General features: G+C 43.4%; 1 protein-coding gene across 1 annotated transcript in view; it reads left to right on the forward strand.

The window, feature by feature from the left end:
• The window catches only part of PAXIP1 (PAX interacting protein 1), a 77,811-nt gene that overhangs the window by 16,150 nt on the left and 35,763 nt on the right, over positions 1 to 25,898 (forward strand). The window contains exons 2-6 of the mRNA XM_068235886.1: positions 3,360 to 3,494; positions 14,709 to 14,752; positions 18,076 to 18,139; positions 22,707 to 22,820; positions 24,737 to 25,390. Coding sequence (XP_068091987.1) covers positions 3,360 to 3,494; positions 14,709 to 14,752; positions 18,076 to 18,139; positions 22,707 to 22,820; positions 24,737 to 25,390 — 1,011 coding nt within the window. The remainder of the gene's footprint in view (positions 1 to 3,359; positions 3,495 to 14,708; positions 14,753 to 18,075; positions 18,140 to 22,706; positions 22,821 to 24,736; positions 25,391 to 25,898) is intronic.

The raw sequence follows: 25,898 nt of genomic DNA on the forward strand, positions 1-25,898 counted from the left end.
GTTGGCAGGCCAATTGAGCACAGTAATACCATGGTCAGTAAACCATTTACCAATGGTTTTGGCACTGTGAGCAGGTGCCAGGTCGTGCTGAAAAATGAAATCTTCATCTCCATAAAGCTTTTCAGCAGATGGAAGCATGAAGTGCTTCAAAATCTCCTGATAGCTAGCTGCATTGACTCTGCCCTTGATAAAACACAGTGGACCAACACCAGCAGCTGACATGGCACCCCAGACCATCACTGACTGTGAGTACTTGACACTGGACTTCAGGCATTTTGGCATTTCCCTCTCCCCAGTCTTCCTCCAGACTCTGGCACCTTGACTTCCGAATGACATGTAAAAGTTTGCTTTCATCCGAAAAAAGTACTTTGGACCACTGAGCAACAGTCCAGTGCTGCTTCTCTGTAGCCCAGGTCAGGCGCTTCTGCCGCTGTTTCTGGTTCAAAAGTGGGTTCATGCTTCCATCTGCTGAAAAGCTTTATGGAGATGAAGATTTCATTTTTCAGCATGACCTGGCACCTGCTCACAGTGCCAAAACCACTGATAAATGGTTTACTGACCATGGTATTTCTGTGCTCAATTGGCCTGCCAACTCTCCTGACCTGAACCCCATAGAGAATATGTGGGATATTGTGAAGAGAAAGTTGAGACGCAAGACCCAACCCTCTGGATGAGCTTAAAGAGAACCAGAGATGAAGCAACCTCATGTATTTTACCTTATAAATCAGTGGGAACATGACAGTAAACACCTAATCTGCTCTTTGTTACATTGTTCTCTGTTTAATTTGCCTGTTATCACCTCTAAGATAAGAATCCCGACTAAGCAGTCGGTCTGGCTTTGCTACAGAATAATTATAGCTGAGACTGTGTTCTTTGCTGTCTTCAAGTCCAAGCCTGCCCCCTGCTGGCTTTGCTCAGGAATCATTATAGCTGAGTCATTATAGCAAAGCCAGACTCAATGCTCAGTCCGGGATTCTTATCTCAGCTAGATAACAGACACTTTTAGCAGTGAGGATGGAACAGAGAGCATGGTAAATGTTTTCTCTAATGTTCCCACTGATTTCTATGGTAAAATACACAAGGGTGCTTCGTCTCTGGTTCACTTTAAGGCCGCTATCGAAGCATCCTGGGCCTCCATAGCACCTGAGCAGTGCCACAGGCTGATTGCCTCCATGCCACGCCGCATTGAAGCTGTCATTTCTGCAAAAGGATTCCCGACCAAGTATTGAGTGCATAACTGAACATAATTATTTGAAGGTTGACTTTTTTGTTTTAAAAACACTTTTTTCTTTTATTGGTCCGATGAAAAATGCTAATTTTTTGAGATAGGAATTTTGGGTTTTTATGAGCTGTATGCCAAAATCATCAATATTAAAAAAATAAAAGGCTTGAACTACTTCAGTTGTGTGTATTTGAATCTAAAATATATGAAAGTCTAATGTTTATCAGTACATTACAGAAAATGATGAACTTTATCACAATATGCTAATTTTTTGAGAAGATCCTGTAGTTATCCGTTTGGTCTGCGCGCTTTCCCTTGTTTATAATTGGATTGATGCTGTTTGAGAATTTGCCTTCAGCATAGGGTTATAACAATCCTTTAGAGCTGTTTCACACTGAAAATCACTAGAAAATCACTGTTGCGGTTTTTGTGGGATTTTGCTGTAATATTTCGCGATCGCTCACAAAGCACTGCATGCAGCTCTCTTGTGATGGCAAACATTGCAACATGAATGCTCCCATAGGGAGACGCTGCACTAGTGATTTGCTGATTGGCAGACACAGCGCAAATGCCGTAGAATCGCACGCGGTGTAAAATGGCCCTTTGTAACAAATTCAGTGTAGCCTTAGCCAATGTGCATGTGGCCCGTCGCAACATATGTCAGTATTGGTGTCTCCTGGCAATGCACAGTATCTTGTCATTCATTAGTAATGTGGGGATCGCATGTATGTTGTCTGTTAGCACACAGCTCTGCTTGCTTTTATTAAAGGAGACCTATAGTGAGGGGAATAAGGAGGCTGCCATATTTATTTCCTTTAAAACAAAACCAGTTACCTGGCAGTCCTGCAGATCTGTTTGGCTGCAGTAGTGTTTGAATCACACCAGGAACAAGCATGCAGCTAATCTTGCCAGATCTGACGGTGAGAAACACCTGATCTGCTCCATGCTTGTTCAGGGTCTATGGCTAAATGTATTAGAGGCAGAGGATCAACAGGATAGCCGGGCGACTGGTATTGCTTAAAAGGAAATAAATATGGCAGCCTCCATATCCCTCTCGCTACAGTTGTCCTTTAAGATCATACCTGACGCGATTATGTGAATGAACTCAATACAATACATATAGGGGTTGAGTCACTATAAAAATAGCATGCCTTATCAGAGTAGCATAGTGAGCGCTACGAACTTATGCGTGCTAATTGGCAATGACGAGAGCTACACTAGTCCTGCCCTGAGCCCTTGCGGGTCCAATCACTTTAAAGGACATTAACCCAACACTTTCGCCCAATAGGCGATGTCACTTGACAGGCAGCCTATTGGGCCACTCAAAGTGCACGAATAATGTCCTTTAAAGTGATTGGACCGCAAGGGCTCAGGGCAGGACGAGTGTAGCTCTCGTCATTGCCAATTAGCAGGCATACGTTCGTAGCGCTCACTATGCTACTCTGATAAGGCATGTTAACTCTGATAAGGCACGCCATTTGTCTTAGTGAATCAAGCACATAGTATGAACGCACCCAAAATGCTGCATCCCTTCTAGGAGTGACCTGGTGTTAACAGGCACGCTGCAAGGTTTGAAGATGGAGGCATAGGGATGGTCGTCATTATGCAAATCTGAGTTGATGCAGGATTATGTAAATTCTGTATGTAAATGTAAGCGGCTTTAAAGCATTCAATCAAATTCGACATTGGTCCATTTTTAAGCTGGACATATTTACATACAGAATTTTCATAATCCTGTATCAATACTAAACTATTCATCTCACTGACCATCCCTACTGCAACATTCCACCAGGGCTCATTTGCAGGCTGTCCATTGTTGGCTAACACACAGTCCCATAGAGCAGTGATGTGAGCAGGAAGTTTCCTTTAGCTGCCTCTTCCTGGTGGAACATGATGAATAAATGTAATTGCCACGTGCCATCTGGACTCCCTTGCTATCAGTGCTGTGATAAAAAATGTACTTGAATAGAGCTGTTTCATCAATTTTAAAAGAAACAAAACTAGCTATTCCCAACTATGGGCCTCAGGTGTTTTATTGCTGTAACGTTAGGAAGGAGTCATGTGAGTTTCAGAGGTGGAGCAGGAAGGATTGGGAATAACAATTGTGTAGATGGGCTAACTCTGTCGTACTCTACAGGTGGTGCAGATGCTGAAAGCAGGAAAAGCAAAAGAGGTGTCCTATAATGCTCTGGCTACTCACATCATTGCAGAAGATGGTGATAATCCTGAGGTCGGAGAAGCCAGGGAAGTGTTTGATCTCCCTATTGTGAAGGTGAGTTAATGGATGGTCACTATAATTCAAAAGTTACTGCTGCGCTCACCACACCTGAAAGTCATACTTTATATAGAACTCCACATAGAGTGATACCGTTCAAACTGTCAATATTCTCCAGCACACCACCTTAGTGCCTTTTGTGAGTTGTGAAATAAGTGCTGCTTTCCTATAGGCCCACGTCCCCTCTCCTTATATGCTCACCAGATATGAGCCACCTCAGCTTCCAGGTGGATCTTAAACATTAGTCATATACAGCTCCCTTAGAATCTTGATCCAGTAAATCATGAATGCAGGATCTGTGTGTCGCAGCTGCACGTGGAGCCCCTGTTCAGCCTAAGCGAGTATCACATGCTGGCAGCTGGCTTCACGTCTCTACGCAGACCAGAGACGCTGCAATGTGCAGGGCAGAACGGCCGGTGCACAGAGCACCAGGGCTGACAGGAACAAGTGCGAGCAAGTTGTCCAGCTCCCCCAGCCCCACTTTGCCGGAACTGAACTTCTGTTAGCTGTAATTTTAACACTATACAAAAATAAACTCATTTTTAAGTTTTGTTTGTTTTAATAAATTCTTGACTGTCTAGATTTAGATGATGGCCTCAATTCACTAAGATCATGCCGGAGATAAAAAGGCAAGGCCTCAATTCACTAAGCTTATCTCCTGTCTTTTGTAACGTTTCTAGAGTTATCACCATGGTGATGAGGCATGTAGTATTCAGTAAACATTTTACCTCAGGCAAACTTAGAGAATCTGTATTGTTAAAATCGCTCAAAAGTAAACATACCAGTGCGTTAGGGGACATCTCCTATTACCCTCTGTCACAATTTCGCCGCTCCTCGCCGCATTAAAAGTGGTTAAAAACAGTTTTAAAAAATTTGTTTGTAAACAAACAAAATGGCCACCAAAACAGGAAGTGGGTTGATGTACAGTATGTCCACACATAGAAAATACATCCATACACAAGCAGGCTGTATACAGCATTCTTTTTGAATCTCAAGAGATCATTTGTGTGTTTCTTTTCCCCATGCACTGAAGTTTCAGGCTGCTCTTTTCTTCCTGCAAACAGCTTTGCCCTTGTTTGTAATTCCTCAGTATGTGAAAGCCCAGCCAGCTCAGAGGACGATTTATCCAGCTTGTAAAAGAGAAGAGAGAAGCTGCTCTAATCTAAATAACACACAGGCAGTGTGCAGAGAGGGGCCTGGAAGGGTGAGTTCATAGCAGAACCACAACACTGAAGAACTTGGCAGCCTTCCAGACACAGGCCGACAAGTCTGACAAGGGAAAGATACATTGATTTATTACAGAGACAGTGATAGTATAAAGTGCTGCAGTAAGCCAGAACACATTAGAATAGCTTTTGGAACTTGTAGGATGATAAAAAACAGGATGCAATTTTTGTTACGGAGTCTCTTTAAGGTGCATACACATGTCGGATTTGCGCAAACGACCCGTCGTTTGGAATTCAAATCGGGCTTGTGTACAGGCTGTCGTTCAGCTGATAAGACCGGGCTTGAGCGGTCCAAGTTTTGTATAGTGTTTAAATTACTGTGAATGACCATACATTATAGCACAGCTGACAGAAGTTCGGTTCCGGCAAAGTGGGGGAGCTGGGAGCTGGACAACTTGCTCGCACTTGTTCCTCGCTCGCACTTGTTCGGACGTCAAATCGGGCGTGTGTACAGTCTGTCGTTCAGCCAACCGGATCACTCAAGCCCGGTCTTATCAGCTAAATGATGTACTGTACACACGCCCGATTTAACGTCCGAACGACCGGTCGTTTGGACGTCCAAACGACGGCGTGACAGTACGGCGCAGTACTGTCACGCCGGCCGGCTTGGTGATGACTGACGTCATCTTTCCGGAAGAGGGAGCCCGACACTCGGTCCCAGTGTCGCCGGGAGCCATTTCTGGCCAGGCCCTGGGAGAGGAGCCAGAGGGATGCTGGGTTACCCTCCTGACCTATGATTGGGTGGAGAAAGCCCCAGGTAAGTTCAGATTGTATTTATTTACTGCTCGGAGTCCCTTTAAAGACAGAAGAGTTAACTTTAGGTTTGCCTGAGGTAAAATGTTTCCTGAATACTACATGCCTCGTCACCATGGTGATAACTCTAGAAAGGTTATAAAAGACGGGAGATAAGCTTAGTGAATTGAGGCCAATTGTCACAAAAGGGTGTTACTGAAAGTCATACAGGCTGCAGTATTGTGTGTTTATTTAATTTAAAGACGTATTCCCTCCCAAGAACGGTCAGCTGACCAAACTAATCTTTTAAGGTGGAAGTAGAGTGCTACTAGAAGGAAAAATAACTAAGTATAATGGATTAAAGCGGACCTGAACTCCGAATGTCCTCTCTGCTCTGAAAGATACGCAACAGCATTATATCCTTTAAACAAAAAACATTTTTGTTAAGCTGATACAAATCCTAAAATAAATCTGCACTGTTTCTACTTCCTGAATCATGGAAGCAGACCTATTGTTGACAGCCTGTGCTTTCCAATGACTTTATCTGACGTGGCAGTCATGTGACACAGGGGAGGGATCAAATTACAACTTGTGATTAGTCACAGATGAGGGAGAATGAAACAGGCTAAACTCTCTAAATACATACAGGGTGCATTTCTCTCTGTTTTCCTTCTAGTCCTGTGCAAGACTTCAGGTCCACTTTAAAGGGAACTGAACACATTCTCTTTCAATGGAATCTCTCCTGGCATAGAAGCTGCCATGTTCCCCCCCCCCCCCCTTCCCCTTCTCACATTCCTTATTTACAGAAGTCAGAGATGCTATCTTGACACATTGACACAAACTAGGTCTTTGAAGAAACAGTCCTAATTACTAACCCCCTTTGTTGTCTAATAGCATTGTTTACCTCTTGGTAATTAGCCCAATAAAACAATTAGGAACCTGAAAGCTCTGCGGCCTGAAACAAGGTAATTAATCTACTTTGAATGTAAAATACAAGGTAAAATGAAAGTTTATTTTAATAATGAAACAGATTGTCGGCATGCATTTTTCATGTGCTATAGAAATGTCCTGAATGATAAAAAAGGTGCTCGGTTCACTTTAAGGTGGTCTATGTTTAGACCAAAAGTTGGATTGTGGGCTTATCAGCATTTGATATAACTTTTTTAGTGTCTTTAGGAAATGACTGTTTCAGGTTTTATGGTGTGGCCAAACTTTCGGAAGTTCCACTTTAAAAAAAAAAATAAAAACATTTTTACTACACAAACATGAATGCTACTGCAGTCTGCTAATTCCTAAACCTTTCAGCAACACTTACATTCTTATCTGACCAAGCTGAGGGTTACAACAGACTTATCAACCAGTAGTCATTTTTTTTAAGCGTGAAATCAAGGTTTGCTGGAACTCTTTTTTTGTTCTCTCACTCCGAAGAGCCTAAATCTTTCCTCAAGGCTGTTCCAGACACTCTACTGAGAAGTCTGTAAAACCACCCAACTGTGCAGCCTCTCCTTGATGTATTTTACTTCAGTTGTCAGTTAAACAGCATTGTGCTGCCTTCAAGTACAATTCTTGTACTTGGGAGGGGGGGGGGGGGGGGGGAGTTTTTGTCTGTAACCACTTTCCATTGTACTTTTACAGGAGTACATTGTGTTTTATGATCAGGTTTTACTTAGGTGTAAAACATTATGATGGCCAGCCTGGTACTTGAAAACTATCTAATGGAAAGCCTTGTGTTCTTTTTATGAGGAATTGAACAGTTGGAGATACACAGAAACACCAAGGGCATGTTAAAAAAAAAAATATATATATATATATATATATATATATATATATATATATATATATATATATATATATATATATATATATATATATATATATATATATATATATATATATATATATATATATATATATATATATTGACTTTAATGCGGCGGTGTTAAATTCTGAAGGTTATTCAGTCTTGTTCTCACAGAGAAAGGTAGAATCAGACCTCTGCAAGCAATGTATAAAAACGCAAAATAGCTTTTCTCAAAATTAAATTTCAACTCTTGCTGAACCATCTACCGTCTGTTGTTTTTTTTACATTCTGTCATTACGGTGCTCGCCAATGTTTGACCTGATATTCTGATATCGGCTGTTAGTTGAAAGTGAGGAATTTAAAGTGGACCCGAACTCTTGCACAGGACACAAGGAAAACCATAACCGAAATGCACCGTGTATGCAGTGTTCTCCCCAGGCTCTTTTAGCCGGGTGCTCCACCCGGCTAGTTTTGGTGAGCACCCGGCTGTCAATGGCTCACCTCCTCCTATGCTGTAAGCAGAGTTGTGCAGAGCAGCGCTGGCCCTGCATTCTCTCATCTCACCCCACCCGGCTACATTTTCATGCCACCCGGCTGGAGGAGAACACTGGTATGTATTTAACCACTTCGCCCTATCTGGACGGATATATCCGTCCAGATGGGCACTGCTGCTGCAGCCGTGTGGTGCGCGCGATCGGGCGTGCTCCCGCTGCCCCCCCCCGATCAGTGAATGGGAATATAATTCCCATTCACCGATCTAAGTCTCCGGCAGAAATGCCGACGCTTTCTCATCAGAGAGCGCGGTATTTCTGCCCCCAGGAAACATCACCTTCTTCTTATAGTTCCTAGATGCGAGATCGTTTGCATCTAGGAATTTTTTGAATGTGGCCATCTTGTGGCCAAACAGTAAACTGCACCCACATACCTAAATTAAATAAAAAAATACATTATATTACATCTAAAATTAGCTATTTACCTCCCAAACTAAAATTACCCAAATACATTTTTGTATTTAAAAAAAAAAAAAAAAATTACAATTAAAAAAAAAAAACCACATAAATAGTTACCTAAGGGTCTGAACTTTTTAAATATACATGTCAAGAGAGTATCTTATTCATTTTTTTAAAATTATAAGCTTATAAATAGTGATGGACGCAAATTGAAAAAATGCACCTTTATTTCTAAATAAAATATCGGCGCCATAAATTGTGATAGGGACGTAATTTTAACGGTGTAATAAGCGGGACAAATGGGCACATAAAATGCATGGGTTTTAATTACTGTAGCATGTATTAATTTTAAACTATAATGGCCAAAAACTGAGGAATAATGATTTTTTTCCATTTCTATCTTAATCTTCCTGTTAAAATGCATTTACAGTAAAGTGGCTCTTAGCAAAATGTACTACCCAAAGAAAGCCTAATTAGTGGCGGAAAAAACAAGCTATAAATCAATTAATTGTGATAAGTAACAATAGTTATTGGTGAATGAATGGGAGGTGAACATTGCTCGGATGCTTAATATTTTCGACGCTGTAGGCTGAAGTGGTTAAAGAGTTTAGCCTGTGTAATTCCCCCTCATTTGTGTCTAATCGCTAGTTGTAATTTGATTTCCCCCCTGTGTCACATGACTGCCTATGGCAGATAAACAGTAAGGAGTTAAAGGCAAGACTCCCTAACACTGCAGGGTGGCCTCTTGAGCGCCCCCCAGAGGCCGCAGCTCTTGAGCGCTTTGAGTCCGACAGGAGAAAAGCGCTATACAAATATTCAGATTTTTAGATAAGCCCATTTGAAAGTACAGGCTGTAAACTATATGTCTGCTTCCATGAATCAGGAAGTAAAATTGTGCAGATTTATTTAGGATTTGTATCAGCTGTAACAACATTTTTTGTTTAAAGGCTATTATGCTGTTGTGTATCTGTTTAGAGGAGAGGGGAGTTCTGAGTTCAGGTCCACTTTAATACTGCATTTATTCAGCTTTGCTCTTGGAAGCAGCAAGCTGCTGTTACTGATCATGTAGGGTTTGTCACTAAACTAGGTGTTTTCCTGTAACTGGAATGATGCCGGTGCCAATCAGTCCTCTGTAAGGCTAGTTTCACATTGGGGGATTGAAGTGCGTTGTGATGTAACGTACACCTAATGCATCCAAAACGTGCGGCATGCAGAGTAACGCATGCAATAAAGCAGCTGACCGATGTGCATCTTGATTTACAAATGTGCACCAGTGTGTGCTTCTCACAATGCACTGCATGAAGTGCATTGTAACAGCTGTATGGGTTGCATCACAGGACAACTGCTATGCCGTGAACTGTGCACAAACTTTGAATTACACTGCATCAGTGTTCAAAACAGAGTCCTTTACAACGCAACACACTTGTGTGAAAGTACCCTAAAGTATGGCGGCCACCTGCAGCTAAGCAACTAACATTAGGATCTCACATATTTTCTTCCTTTTGAAATGAGGCAATTCTCGGGAGCCAATCACTTCAAAATAAGCTGCGATCAGTGAATTTGAACTATCTGTGAGGCTTTATTTGCATATTTTGTTTTAAATGAGGTGTACATTTTCACTGGGTCTTGTTCGATTTCGCCTTGAAGTGCTACGTCAGTCACCATGTACAATGGGAATGCGAAAGTTTGGGCAACCTTGTTAATTGTCATGATTTTCCTGTATAAATCGTTGGTTATGATAAAAAAAAATGTCAGTTAAATAGATTATATAGGGGTCGCACACAGTGATATTTTAGAAGTGAATGAAGTTTATTGGATTTACAGAAAGTGCACAATAATTGTTTAAATACAATTAGGCAGGTGCATAAATTTGGGCACTGATATCATTTTATTGATTCCAAAACTTTTAGAACTAATTATTGGAACTCAAATTGGCTTGGTAAGCTCAGTGACCCCTGACCTACATACTCCATTTATGAGAAAGAGTATTTAAGGCGGTCAATTGTAAGTTTACCCCTTTTTTAATTTTCTCTGAAGAGTAGTAACATAGTGGTCTCAAAACAACTCTCAAATGACCTGAAGATAAAGATTGTTCACCATCATGGTTTAGGGGAAGGATGCAGAAAGCTGTCTCAGAGATTTCAGCTGTCTGTTTCCACAGTTAGGAACATATTGAGGAAATGGAAGACCACAAGTTCAGTTCAAGTTAAGTCTCAAAGTGGCAGACCAAGAACATTTTTGGATAAACAGAAGCGACGAATGGTGAGAACAGTCAGTCAACCCACAGACAAGCACCAAAGACTTACAACATCATCTTGCTACAGATAGTCACTGTGCATCGTTTAACCATTTGGCACATTTTACACAAAAGATGCTGTATGCAAGAGTGATGCAGAGGAAGCCTTTTCTCCGCCCACTGCACAAACAGAGCCGCTTGAGTTATGCTAAAGTACATTTGGACAAGCCAGCTTCATTTTGGAATAAGGTGCTGTGGACTGATTAAACTAAAATTGAGTTATTTGGGCATAACAAGGGGTGTTATGCATGAAAGAAAAGCATCACAGCATTCCAAGAAAAACACCTGCTACCTACAGTAAAATATGGTGGTGGTTCCATCATGCTGCGGGGCTTTGTGGCCAGTGCAGCGACTGGGAATCTTGTCAAAGATGAGGGACGCATGGATTCCACTCAGTATCAGCAGATTCTGGAGACTAATGTCCAGGAATCGGTGATAAAGCTGAAGCTGCGCTGGGGCTGGATCTTTCAACAAGGCAACGACCCTAAACACTGCTCAAAATCCATTAAGGCATTCATGCAGAGGAACAAGTACACCGTTCTGGAATGGCCATCTCAGTCCCCAGACCTGGATCATCCAGAGGCTGCCCACTACTGAATTAATTATCCACTTCTCAACCCCTTCTCCACTTAGGGTCCGTTCTCACTTGAGCGGGAATCACGCGATTCCCGTTCAAGGCAAACCGATAGCAGTTTTTAAAAAACGCTAGCACATGTAACACTATGGCAGTGTTCTCACTGGCGCATTTGCGGTTAGCGTTAACCGCAAACGTGTTACATGCAGCGGTTTGTCTGCGATTAGAGATCGCAATTAGCATGCATAGCACCGCTAATCGTGATCGCTCTGAAAACGCTGCAGTGTCCAGTGTTTTTTCTGTGTTAATCGCGGAAAAATCACTCCCGCAAACCCTGGCATTTTGCGGTTTTAGATGTGAACGGACCCTTAAGGTTTGCTTTAACTCTACATGTGAGATTTTGACTTGTTGTGCGGTTACCAGCAATGAGTCCAGCTACGCTCACATGTGACCGAATTAAGTGACTTGTCTGTCCTTTGCCTGTTCCAATTCATGGGAGCAGCTGCCAGCTGGTGAATTCACCGCCTCCTGCCTCCCATGTGAAAGAGGCCTAACATTGCTGTTTTCTTTTCCTCCTAGATGTTTTTACACCTTGTCAATAAAATGCAATTTAAAGGAAACAAGAGAGAGGGGGGGGCTTACTTACCCGAGGCTTCCTCCCAGGGCTGTGGAGTCGGAGCAATTTTGGGTGCCTGGAGTCAGTCGGGAAAAAATGCACCGACTCAGACTCCGACTCCTAATGAATTTGTAACTGTAATTAAAATAGAAAATATGATAAAATGTTCTATATCTCAGATAATAGTCATTAAAAATAATGTGTATATACAGTAATAGCTGTGCTCAGTCCTCAAAAATGAAATAAACCAATCAAAATGAGTTACTTGTGCTGCTTCAATAAAGCAGTCCCCGTATTTTTAAAGTCAGATATACACATCTGATTGTGACTGTACAGTATATATGATTTGTACACAGGAATCTCTTATATATACCGTATATTCCAGCATATAAGACAACTGGGTGTATAAGACGACCCTCCAACTTTTTCAGTTAAAATACAGAGTTTGTGATATACTCACCGTATAAGACTACCCCTCTTCCAACGTACACCAAATAAAAAAAAAAATCATATACTGGTGTTGTACTGTATGTGGTACCCAGTATATAACAGGATACAGGTGATTGACTGGTTGGATTGGTGAACTCTCCCTAAGTGGATTGGTCAGCTCTTCCTGTCTCCCTGTTTACCAGAGCAGTATGGAAGAATAGATAGCGCTGTGCCCATAAAATACGCCTATTTCACCCCTCTGGCCCACCCTTGTATCCTATTTACCTCCCTCTCTGCCTCTCAGAACTCACACATATGCGCCTGCGCCGCTTTACTACAGTCCTCATCAGCAAGATCTGAGAGACGGTAACAGGATATCACCCAGCATCAATGATACCCGGCGTATAAGAAGACCCCCAACTTTTCAGAAGATTTTCAAGGGTTAAAAAGTAGTCTTATACACAGGAATATACAGTACTAAATAACGTCTATGCTGTAAGAATAAAGCCTGATGTGTAGCCGTGTCACTAATAGAGATGGTCAATAAGATGGAAATAATTCTGCATTGATGCTGGTTTATGCAAATGTATGCACTCTCTTTGTTCATGAAATCAAATAATTTGATATGATGTTAAAATTTGGTTTGGTGACTACAAATTAAAGGGTACCTGAGACGGATGAAAAGAAGAGTTATACATACCTGGGGCTTCTTCCAACCCCCTTCGGGCTAATCAGTCACTCGCTGTCCTCCTTCACCACCTGGAACTTCTGCTATGAGTCCCGGTAATTCAGCCAGTCAGAGCAGTCTGGCTACGTGCCGCTTCCACAGCCAGGAGCATTCTGCACCTGCGCAATAGTGCTGCGCAGGTGTAGTACGCCCCCGGCGGCGGAGTGTGTGCATGCGCACTACACCAGACTGGCTCAAGTACCTGGACTCATAGAAGAAGATCCAGGTGGCGAAGGAGGACAGCGAGGGACTGATTAGCCTGAAGGGGGCTGGAGGAAGCCCCAGGTATGTATAAAACTTTAATTTCATCTGTCTCAGGTTTACTTTGGTACATAGTAGTACTATACTCTTCATACGCACTCCCCACAGAGCTGCAGGGAATCCACTGAGAATGTTGTGCACATTGAACAGAGAGGTGTTGTCTGTCACCCATAAATCTTGTTCCGATTGTGCATGAAGAATGTGTAATAGAGGAAGAATCTCCTCATTCCCCTGCAGAGTACCTGCACATCACTCTTACATGTACCCACAGTTACATTGCCTAGGGCCTGATAGATGTTCTTTGTTCCGGTCTGTACCTTTTACAAGTACTCTTACCAAGGACTAGTTTTAGTCCAAAGGGAATAAATATAGTAGTCTACATATCCTTCTCACTTCAGCTGTCTTGTAAAATTCCTAAGCGTTGGCAGTTAGGAGACGAATTTCACGTTACATACTGTTAATCAACAAAATTGTAATATGCAAATTAGAGGAGTCTGAGTCGGTGGAATCCTAAACTGAGGAGTCGGAGGATTTTTGGACCGACTCCACAGCCCTGCTTCCTCCATCCCCATAAGTCCCTCGCTGTCCTCCATTCAATGGCAATCGGCCGCAGTAACTGGCCCAGGCGTGTCAGTCGGAGTCTCCTGCATATGCATGGGGGGGGGGGGGGGGGGGGTCTGCGGAGGAGACCCTGACTGAGCCAGTTACTGGGGCTGAACGGAGGGCTTATGGGGCTGGAGGAGGACCAGTGTAAGTAAAAAAAAACAAAAAAATCTTTGTTCCACTCCGTCTCTGGTGCACGTTTAACCACCAGCAACTGAAAAGTTAGTTATTTTAAACAGAAAATGATCTAGGAGAAAACTCTCAGAAGAGGTTGAATAATGCTGGGTACACACGTTGAGATTTCCCGCTCGATTCGCGGATCAATTTGATTATTTGAAACATGCTTGATTGGATTTCGATCGTTCCTGCCGTCGATTTTGCATACTTAACCACCTTAGCGGTATGGACGAGCTCAGCTCGTCCATTACCGCCAGAGGGTGCCGCTCAGGCCCTGCTGGGCCGATTTTAATGAAATAAAGTGCAGCACACGCAGCCGGCACTTTGCCAGCCGCGTGTGCTGCCTGATCGCCGCCGCCGCTGCATGAAATAGTTTTTTTTTATTTAAAAAAAAACCTCCTGCAGCCACCCTGGCGATCTTAATAGAACGCCAGGGTGGTTAACATGAAAAAAACGATCGCAATCCAATCGAGCATGTTTGAAATAATCGAATCGATCCGTTCAATCACGCGAATCGAGCGGGAAATCTCAACATGTGTACCCAGCATAAGGGCCAGTATGTGTGGTGACTGTTGTTCTCCAATTAGTGGTCACAATGTATTCCTGTTGGAAGATGTCCAGTATTGGTACATGCCGGCTTATATAAACAAGTGTTGGATTTAATGATGTGGAATAAGCCTCTCCGGTCTTTATACTGTATCCCTACCTTTTCATTTTCTTGGTTATGTCCCGTATATAGGTTAACTGCTAAGTTTTTGCATTGCCTTTAATGAAGCTTGCGCTCAGAAAATCTAATTAAACATTTTTCTTTTCTCACAGCCCTCCTGGGTCATATTATCCGTTCGATGTGGAGTTCGTCTTCCGTATCCTTTGAATTGCTTTTCTCAGTTTTTAATGGCTTTTTTTTCCCCTTCAGTTCTTAGTTTCTGCTTCATTTTTAGTCACAAATGTTGGCCATTTAGATGTCCTCTCACTCCGCTAAGCACCCCGAGATGAAGATGTAGGGCATTTTTGTTGTAAATTGAAGGGTAGAAGAGTTGCTCTTAAGCAGCCAAAAAGTTTTGTGTTTTTTTTTGCTGCTATTAGCTGTGATTGGATATTGGGCATAATTGCCAACAGTAAATGTTAATGATTCCCATGTCTGCTATTCTGTGAACGTAGTGCACATTTTATACTGTATCGTAATAATGTGGCCCTTCATAATCCTGTAAATGAAACAGATCTTGCATGTCCAGTAGTTGTGTTGTAACTGGGCCAGGATCCATAACAAACCTTAGACTAGTTGCTTTACGTTAAAGCAAACCTGAACTGAAGAATACAATTCTAAATAAACATACATGTCATACTTTAACGATGACCCCTTAACAGCTTTTAGAACAGCGTTTATAACTTTGCAGGCAGCTTGCGTCTGTGTTGTAGAGCGGACCCAATCAATCTATTTCCCACCGGAGCCCAAACGGTAAGCTGCTAGTGCTCCTGCGTGAGGCGCATCACAGGCTTGCTCTGATTCAGGAGCCCAAGCCTGCGCCAACAAGCACTTGTCAGAGTACTTCTATGGGGGCCCAGCGTAGGAACAGGGCAGGACGAGAGGAGCCTCTTTAGAATCCATAGGCTTCTTCCTCCCCAAGCTAAGTACCCAAAGTAAGGAGAGCTATTTTTCACTACAGGTTCACAAGGTTTTCAATTCTGACACTTCTCGAACGTTTGATAATTTTACCTCATGAGTAAAATCTAATTTTGAATTCAGTAAGGTGTTACAGATTTATTAAACATTTTGTCGATAAAACCTTCGATAAATCTATAACACCTTAGTGAATTCAAAATTAGATTTTACTCATGAGGTAAATTATCAAACATTCGATAGTGTTTGGTAAAGCTTAGTGAATTGAGGACATTGAGTTTATTTTTATGACTTTTACTTGGTTCATTTTCACTTTAAGCACTGCAAAGGGATTCAGAAGTTTTTGTTCATGTTCTATTTTCACCACTGGGTGTACATTTTATGTTAGAATTGAACATAGAACACACATTAATATTGCCATCTTCACAGATGATGCAAAATGATGTAGAATCATCAACACTAAGGGCCTGTTCTCACTGGGGTTATTAGCTGGCAATTCCCGCGAAGCGCTAGCGCTCTTGAGAGCGCTAGCGCAATAACAACTTAAGTGCATTGAGCTCACTGCCACGATTGCTGCCAATGACAGGCGATTTGCGATTATCAGCGATCACAAAATGCGGTGCATATTTTACTGCAATTCTGGAGCGATCACAGTAGTGTTTTAAAAAGCGCTGATCGTGATAGCTCAGGAGTGTACAGTGATTTTACCGTGCTTATCGTGGTACAATCACCTGCGCAAAACTTGAATGGGCCCTCAGGAGAATGACAACAGAATCTTGATATTATGGCTAGTATGGATGAACAATGGGATGCAAATAATTTTGAGTTGATACAGGAGTATACAAATTTTTATGCAGTTAAATATTGACTTATCGAATTGGCACTTGGGATCAGAGTGGTCTATTTTAAAGCTGCATACATTTGCATAATTCAGCATGAACTATTTGCATCCATTAACCATCCTCTGTTGGCTCTACAAGGGCAGGCAGATGGCATTCAATGTCCTCCTTCTCGAAGTGTCCAGTGTCTGTTCAGTACGGCCAAATCTGTATCTCCTCCCCCCCCCCCCTTTTTTTTTTTTGTGTGTGCAGGTATGCTTTATGCTGCCCTCTACCCCCTAATTATTACGTCTGACATGCTTTAAGATACTACCCCAAGGGTGCCAGCCTCTCTTATCATCCCCATACATTAGGTAATGCAGAGGAAGTTTCTGCAGAAGCCGCAGCACTGGGTACTCTCTATTCTTCCTTGCCCCTTCCTGACATGCGCCAGCAGCTGTCAGGAAGCTAATGCACGCTGACCAGTGTGAGTGAGCAAGAGTTGAGACTCAAGTAAAAGTTAACCCTTACAAATTCAGAACTGAGCTTCTCTACTATTGGACAAGGATGTACTATAACTGTATTTAAAGAGACACTGAAGTTTTAAAAAAAAATCATTTTATTTAGCAAATGTGTTTAACATATTAGCCCTAAGTAAACCGCCGTATTCCCGACGCTGTAAACTATTTCAATTCCCCCCCTAAACTCGCCCTCCCTCTCCCCTGCAAAAACCACAACTTTTCTTGGTCGTGGATTTTGCTGCCCTAAGCTCTTTCGTGTGAGGCAGGGCTGTGAGCTGCAGCCCTGCCTCACACACATCTGTCAGCGGCGGATCTCCGCCTCTCCCCCGCCCCTCTCAGTGAATTAAGACTGATAGGGGCAGGGGAGAGGCGGCGATCCGGGCTGACAGATGGGCTGAGAGGCATAGCTGCGGCTCATAGCTCTGCCTCTCACAGAAGCGCTGCCCGAATTTCCCCCCGGGGAGTTTGGGGGGATTTAGATAGTGTACAGCGTCGGGAATGCAGCGTTTTAGTTAGGGCTAATATGTTATAAACATATTTGTAAAATAAAAATACTTTTCTTTTGAGACTTCAGAGTCTCTTTAATGCTAACTAGGGATGATCAAAGATGTGCAGATTCTTCCGAGTTGATGTATAATTTTTATGCTAATATATGCAGCTTGAAAATGGACCAATCAATTTAACCTGGATTTAAATTGATTGGTCTGTTTTCAAACTGCATACATTTGCATAAAAATTTGCATAATTTCAGAAGCATTTGCATCTTCTCGATCATCCCTAATGCTAAGCAACAGCAGTTAAAAGAAATAACATACTGGGATGCATAAAGTGGGAAATAAAATCATGAGAGGCCTGTATATTGGTCCCTCAGTGATGGCACCACACTAGGACGCTTTAGAGCAGTTATAAAGACAATATTGGCCTCAATTCACTAAGCTTAACTCCTGTCTTTAATAACTTTTCAGAGCTGTTTTACAGTTATCACAATTATGTCACCATGGTGATAACTGTAAAACAGCTCAGAAGATTTATTAAAGACAGGAGTTAAGCTTAGTGAATTGAGGCCAATGGTCTTCTTGACTTTGACTTGTTTGAGTTTTAAGTTCAAATGGGAATTTGCATGTGGGACAGATGTGAATTTGAGATGTGTAAACCTTATGTTTAGGTTGGAGATACATACAGAGCTACGAGCTTGCACCGTTACATTCTTTGACTTAAATACTCAGTGAAAATGGGTTTTCTCCAGAATCCGGTCAGATATTTTTTGGTGTAACTGCTTGCCTTTCACAAGTAAGTATGCGCCATGCAGCTGTAATATCAATGAGTTATCTTCCTTGTTGTAAATAAGTTAAAGGAGCACTATCACGAAAAAAGTAGGCAGTTAAAATCTGACAGAACCGATAGGTTTTGGGCCAGTCCATCTCCTCATAGGAGATTCTCAGGGTTTTCCTTTTTTTCTTTTTTTTTTTTTTTCTCCAACGGCATTTTCTGAATAGCAGTTTAACTGCCAAAATAGTAAGATACCAGCCAGCCTTCCAACTCACTTGCACACTATTTTGTCAGTTTGCAGCTGCTGTTCAGGAAATGCTGTTGAAAACAAAACCCTGAGAATCCCCCATGAGGAGATGGACTGGCCTAAAACCTGTTGGTGCTGTCAGATTTTAACTGACTACTTTTTTTCATGATAATGGTCCTTTAAAGAGAACCCAAGGTGTGTTTAAAGAAGGTTATCTGCATACAGAGGCTGGATCTGCCTATACAGCCCAGCCTCTGTTGCTATCCCAAACCCCCCTAAGGTCCCCCTGCACTCTGCAATCCCTCATAAATCACAGCCGTGCTGTGAGGCTGTGTTTACATCTGTAGTGTCAGACTCAGCTGCTCCCCCGCCTCCTGCATAGCGCCGGTCCCTGCACCTGTCCCTTCCCTCCAATCAGCAGGGAGGGAAGGGATTCAGGTGGGGACTGGAGTTCTGCAGGAGGCGGGGAGAGCAGCAGACTGACACTATAGAGATAAACACAGCCAGCTCTGACAAGCTGTTTGTCAGCAGCGTGGCTATGATTTATGAGGGATTGCAGAGTGCAGGGGGGACCTTAGGGGGTTTGGGATAGCAACAGAGGCTGGGCTGTATAGGCAGATCCAGCCTCTGTATGCAGATAATATTCTTCAAACCCACCTCGGGTTCTCTTTAACCACCTTAGCGGTATGGACGAGCTCAGCTCGTCCATTACCGCCAGAGGGTGCCGCTCAGGCTCGCTGGGCCGATTCTTACCAAATAAAAAGCAGCACACGCAGCCGGCACTTTGCCAGCCGCGTGTGCTGCCTGATCGCCGCCGCTCTGCGGCGATCCGCCGCGAGCAGCGGCGAAAGAGGGTCCCCCCAGCCGCCTGAGCCCTGCGCAGCCGGAACAAATAGTTCCGGCCAGCGCTAAGGGCTGGATCGGAGGCGGCAGACGTCCATGACGTCACTCCGCTCGTCGCCATGGCGACGAAGTAAGCAAAACACGGCCGCTCATTGCGGCCTTCCGTGTTACTTTTGGCCGCCGGAGGCGATCAGAAGAACGCCTCCGGAGCGCCATCTAGTGGGCTTTCATTCAACCAACTTTCAGTTGGCTGCATGAAATAGTTTTTTTTTAATTTAAAAAAAACCCTCCCGCAGCCGCCCTGGCGATCTTAATAGAACGCCAGGGTGGTTAAAGTCAGTCTAAACCCTGGCGACCGCATTGCTGTTGCTGGGGGTTCCCTGTGATATACGTACTCTAAGCAAGTCTCGCCTGCTAAAAGAGAGCCAAAAGCTCAAAAACTGGCATTGTTTAAAATGGACAGATTACCAAGCATCGTGAACCAGAACTCTTAGGAGTGTGTGAGGGGCTAAAAAAAAGGGCCAAAAAGCCTCCTTACTAAAAATATGTAGAACAGAATATTTCCTTTTTAAAACAGAAGGTATTTGAGACAATTCAGATTGAAGTGAGCATAGGACGTTTACAGACCTCTGTATTCCTCTCGCTTCAGGATCCCTTCAAAAACAACCACATTGATCCTGTTTGTACGTAGACAACCACTTGTATATATGTGTACACACACACACACACACACTCACTCACTCACTCACTCACTCACTCACACTCTCTCTCTCTCTCTCTCTCTCTCTCTCTCTGCAGACTAACAATGCACAGTAAATGATCTATTTCATATGTACCATATTACTTGACGCACTTTTTCTCTCAAAAATGGAGAGAAAAAAAGTCTCTGCACATTATATGATTAAAAATACGGCGGGAGCCACAGGGGGAGCGCAGGACAAATGGGAGGGGGGGGGGAGCCCAGGACACATGGGACAGAGGACGACATGTGGGATATACTAGGTACACATGGGGCACAGAAGGGGGAAGAATAATTGGGCGAGAGCATGTACAAAGATTCTCCTGGACCATGGACGCACCAGGTTTAGTATATTTTTTTTTTTTTCCTATGTTTTTTGCCCTCTAAACCTAGGTGTGTCTTATATTCCAGATCGTCTTATGGTGGCTACTTATGATCCAATTTCTAGCGAAAAATTGCTCGAGCGATCAAAATCGTTCACTACACCATAGGGCTGAACGATTTTCGGTTTTAAACCGAGAATCGTGATCAGGCCCAAGTGGTGGTTTTTGCAGCCGCTGTTGCCTACTTTGCTCCTGGATCTTCCCCTCCGCTCCCGGCCCCCTCCTCCGGTAAAATTTAAATCCCAATCGGCCGCACCGCATTGCATAGCCGCAGGGTGAGCCGCGGCAAACGTTGCCTAGTAACGCTGGCCGCCAGGAAGTGATGTCACACTTCCTGGTACAGGCCCCGCATTGCTATGCGAGCACTCGTTCACGCTTCACTGCGGCTCCCCCTGTGGCTATGCAATGCGGTGCGGCTGATTGGGATTGAAATTTTACCAGAGGAGTGGACCTGGAGCGGAGGGGAAGATCCAGGAGCAAAGTAGGTTGGGGGGATCTGACTATATACAGGAGGGGGATCTGTTTCTATACATGAGGGGGATATATACCTATATACACAAAGGGAAGAGGGATTTGGATGACTAACCTGTACTACGGCACCTATACACTGGATAACCCATACTGCTGCACCTATACTTGCTAATCTCTAGTGCGGCACCTTGACTGGCTAACCTATACTGCGGCACCTATAGCTGGCTTACCTATACTGGTGCACCTATAGCTAGCTAACCTTTCCTAGGGCACCTATAGTTGGCTAAACTATCCTGGCAGCACCTATATGTTGCTACCTATACTGGGGGAACTCCTACTCACCATCAGTGTGCTGATCCATCGTTGTGTATTGAAAATCGTGAATCTAATCGAAATTGCAATTTCTCACAAAAATCGTACAATTCAATATTTTCCTAAAATCATTCAGGCCTACTACACCATCAACGAACCAATTTTTGCTTCCTATCTACCGCAACCAATAAGAAGATCCACATTTTGGTTTGACCAAAATCCAATTGGATGACAATTTTTATAATCGTTTGTAATAGATTGTGCCCACCAATGGAGATTTACAACCAATTGGATCAGACTTTCTGATTGCTAGAACACTTTTTTGCTAGAAATTGGACAGTTAGTGGCCACCTTTACACGCCTTACAGAAGGTATGAATCTCTTACCAACAGGTTTTGGACAGTTACATCTTACTGGAGAGTCACAAGATTTATTTTTTTGAAGAGCAGTCTCTGGCAAACAAAGATTCTGTCTGGCCTGCCTACTTGTGCACACGCTGGCAGTTACTGTGCCACCGCTGTTATGGAATGCTTTGAATAGAATCAAGGAAACCTTGAGAATCCCACATGAGTAGATTCTGAACCTCTTACCGATGGTTCAGCTGCTTCTTGCCTACTGTAAGTGGCAGCTACATAGGAATAAAGGGAGTTACAGTTAAAATTGTCTAGGACAAACGTACAATGTATTTTAGATTTTTACAGATTTTTTTTGCCATAGTGGTCCTTTAAAGGGAACCTTAACTGAGGGGGGGCAAGAGTTACTTACCTAGGGCTTCTACCGGCCACCTGCAGATGTCCTTAGCCCACGCTGGGACAAACCGGTCCTCCAGTCCCCTGCAGCAAACTAGTTTTGTTTCTGGCCAGTTGGTGGCCAGTGCGCCTGCGTCCTCGTTCACGCTCCCGCCGCCAACCTGTGCATGCGCAGTACGAGAAATCTAGTACTGCGCAGGACGGCAACAGGAACGTGAACAAGTTTAGAGCTGCGCAGGTGCAGTGGCCAGCCAACTGGCCAGTAACCTGAATCGAAACTGGCTCACTGCGGGGTTCCAGTGGATCGGTTTGTCCTGGTGCCAGCACAGGACATCTGTAGGGGGCCAGTAGAAGCCCCAGGTAAGTGTAAGTCTTCCTTCCCTCCCCAGTTAAGGTTCCCTTTACTGCAGAGGATAGCGCTGTGTATGTGTCCAGAGCCCAGGAGTCTCATGCCTGGTACACATGATGCAATTTTTCTTCAGATTGATGGTTGAATCGATTATTTCAAACAGGTCCAATCTGATTTCTGATAGTTTTTCAGATCGATTATGTATAGAAGTGATCAGAAAATCCTGTCGGAAATATTCGATTCGACCATCCAACCGACGCAAGAATTGCATCGTGTGTGCTAGGCATTATGGTGACAGTTGCTTCCTCCCAGCTTGTTTGCAGTCCTGTCACCCTTTCACTTGGATAGAAAACACTCATTCCATGTTTCCTATGTCCAAAACATAAAAAAAAAGCCTTGTCTTCAGCTTGTGTTTTCCGCTCTTTGGGCTTTCCTTCGTCATAGCCTATGCGAATTATCACGCTAACCTTCCTGTTTGATCTTTTTTTCACTTAGATCTCATCAGAGGACAGAAATGCTCTTTGGGCACTTATAACTTTTTACGGCGGTGACTGTCAACTGAGTCTCAATAAGAAGTGTACTCACTTAATTGTCCCTGAGCCAAAAGGGGTAAGTGCACAGTTCCTGAATTAAACTAATAACACTCTGAATCTGACCTAGAGGAGGATAAGATACTTTAAGAGTGGGTTCACACGAGCGTCTGCCCCGTGTTTACTGCCGGCGTTCAGGACTTGGAGTTAAACGCTCCCATTCAAGTGAATGGGAGCATTTGTTCCAGGCCTCTACCGGTGTTTACGCAAACGTAGTGTACGGATCCTGATTTTTTTTTTTCCTTGGCGTTCGAGGCAACCGCGGTTAGGTCCCACCTATGGGGAAGAAAGACGCAGACCGCAACCGAAAGCCGCTGAAGGCCTGAATGTGTCGCCGCCGCAGCACTGCCAAACGCAACGTCGCCGAAAGCTGGGCAGACGCCCGTGTGAACCAGCCCTAAAGCATAGTTCCCCAACCCTGTCCTCAAGGCCCACCAACAGTACAGGTTTTGCAGGAAACCACAAACATTCACAGGTGGGGTAATTAGTGTCTCAGCAGAGCTGATTAACTACCTCTGTGGATTTCCACAAAACATGCACTGTTGGTGGGCCTTGAGGGCAAGGTTGGCCGATGATTTTTTTTTTTTTTTTTTTTTTTAACAACTAATTCTTAACACTTCACTATCCCTTCTACTAGCATTCTTTCCAGTAGAAATCTTTTTTAGCTTTATTTTCTAGAAATTTCACGACAGTCGTCTTTTAAATTTTAAAGGACGACTGTCGTGAAATTTCTAGAAAATAAAACTAAAAAAAGATTTCTACTGCAAAGAATGCTAGTAGAAGGGATAGTGAAGTGTTAAGAATTAGTTAAAAAAAAATCATCACTCTGCTGTTTACACATTCACGACAGCGTGAATGTGAGAGCTCTTTACCAATTTTCCTATCTGCCTGGCTAAGATTATTAGACTACTGCCGGCTGCTAACGGCATTTCAAGCAGTAATACTGTCTCCTCCTGTGATCTTAGCCAATCGGATAGGAGCTGTCTGTCAGTAAAAAGCTCTCACATTCACGCTGCCCTGAATGTGTAAACAGCAGGGTGATTTATTTTTTAACTCATTCTTAACCCTTCACTATCCCTTCTTCTAGCATTCTTTCCAGTAGAAATTTTTTTTTGTTTATAGATTTTTCAAGATAGCGGTCCTTTAAAATATAACTTTGATCAATTAAAATAGATTGTAGCCACTGATAACCCTATAGAGAAATCATTTTCAAGGATTAGGGGCACAAATAAGTATATTCAAACCTCTAAAGCTGACAAGGCATATATGGTCAGCCCCTCAACTGCTTGCTGACAGTACTAATTGGAATTAGAAATAAGATAATTGCCCACCACCAACACCCAACATGGTTCACTCCCCCGATGGGGGGGCTTTGTCAGGGGAATTAAAGTGCCTAGTGATGAGGTGCCAGTGCTAATTGCAACAAGTAAATTACAAACAGCCTTTCTGCTCAAAATCTGCAGCGTGGTGGGTTCGTACAGGTAGGGTACTGGTGGTGTTTCACATGAGGCCGCTGTAGCCGTGTACTCCCGACGCTGGAAGCGGCGATTAGGTGCGTTAACCCTGTCGCTTAAGCCCACTCGCAATTCTGCAATGAGGGAGGAGATGAATCCGTCCGCCATCACAGTGAATGCAGGCAGGATATGGCCTGTGGACTGAAGTTTGCCCAGTGCTGGGATAGGCTCTGGTCAGTTGGTCTGTTTTGTTAGGTGAGTGCTAGTACTAACTCGATCCCAAATTGCCCATTGATCAGTTATTAATTTGATTGAAAACAGTCAGTTGGAAGAAAGAATAGTACCACTATATTTTACAATGATTCTGGAATGGAGGTCTGTGCCATGTGGTTCAAAGACAAACTGCTTACTTAAAAGTTGAATTTTTAATAAAACCGAAATCTTAGCTTTTATCTAATGTGTATTTTACTTGTATTTGTAGACCAAATATGAATATGCTTATCAAAGAGAGAACATAAAAATTGTTGCACCAGACTGGGTGTTGGATTCAATAGCTGAGAAAACCAGAAAAGATGAAACTCCTTATCATCCTCGTCTCATCATCTATGAGGATGATGAAGATGAAGAGGAGGAGGAAGAAGATGAAGAGCTAGAAAACGAAGATCAGGACTCTCTAAATAATAGTGCTGATGAGGATCGGTATTCTTCTAAATCCAGTCCGGTCTCTTCACGGGAGCAGTCTCCCACGCGCCACCAGGACCTGTCACCAAAACGCAGCCTTAAGGACAAGGTTAAGGAGGAGCTGATGTTTGATGACTCGGACGATTCCTCCCCTGAAAAGCAGGACAGAAATCTGAATTGGACTCCTGCTGAGGTTCCTCAGGTGTCTACTGCCAAGAGAAGACTCCCGCAAGGCAAAGATTCTGGACTTATTAATTTGTGTGCAAATGTACCCCCTGTTCCAGGGAATATTTTGCCTCCTGAAGCCCGAAGTAATTTGCTCACATCAGTCACTGGAGCAGCAGGTACTGAGAGACAAGATATGATGGCTTTTCGGACTTCTGCAGTGAGAACCCTTAGGAACATTACCAATAATGCGGAAATACCAATCAGTAGACCTACAAATGTAGCACATGTAAGTTTTTATGTTCATTTATATTTTTCTGTTCACTGGAGTTAAATGTTTTGATTACTTATTGACCAGCATGGCTAGTATATGTTATATAGTGAGAGGTCCTGAACTGTTAACCACCTCGAATCATCTTTTTGGGGGTTAAGGGGTTTTGCAGAAGCTGTCAGGCAAAACCTATTGCTGGCAGGGGTCTGGGCTTATGTTAAAGTAAGTTTGAAGCCCTCCCCCCCCCCCCCCCCCCCAAAAAAAAAACAGTTACTTACCAATAGGCTGGGGAAGGCTCTGGGTCCTATAGAGACTTCCTGTTCCTCTGCTCGTCCTGTCATTCCTGTGCCGACTCGCCCATTAGCAGTCTCCGATTGGTCGAGATTGCGCTTTTCCTCTGCGGGTGGGCTTCTGAAGTCTTCGGTAGTATTCAGACTCCCGAAGACAGGCTGCTCAATACTGCATAAGCTTGCTCTATCGCGCATGCGAAGTACAGAGCCACCTTTCTTCGGGAGCACTCAAGCTC

This window comes from Hyperolius riggenbachi, chromosome 5 (genome assembly GCF_040937935.1).
Source record: "Hyperolius riggenbachi isolate aHypRig1 chromosome 5, aHypRig1.pri, whole genome shotgun sequence".
NCBI lineage: Eukaryota > Metazoa > Chordata > Amphibia > Anura > Hyperoliidae > Hyperolius > Hyperolius riggenbachi.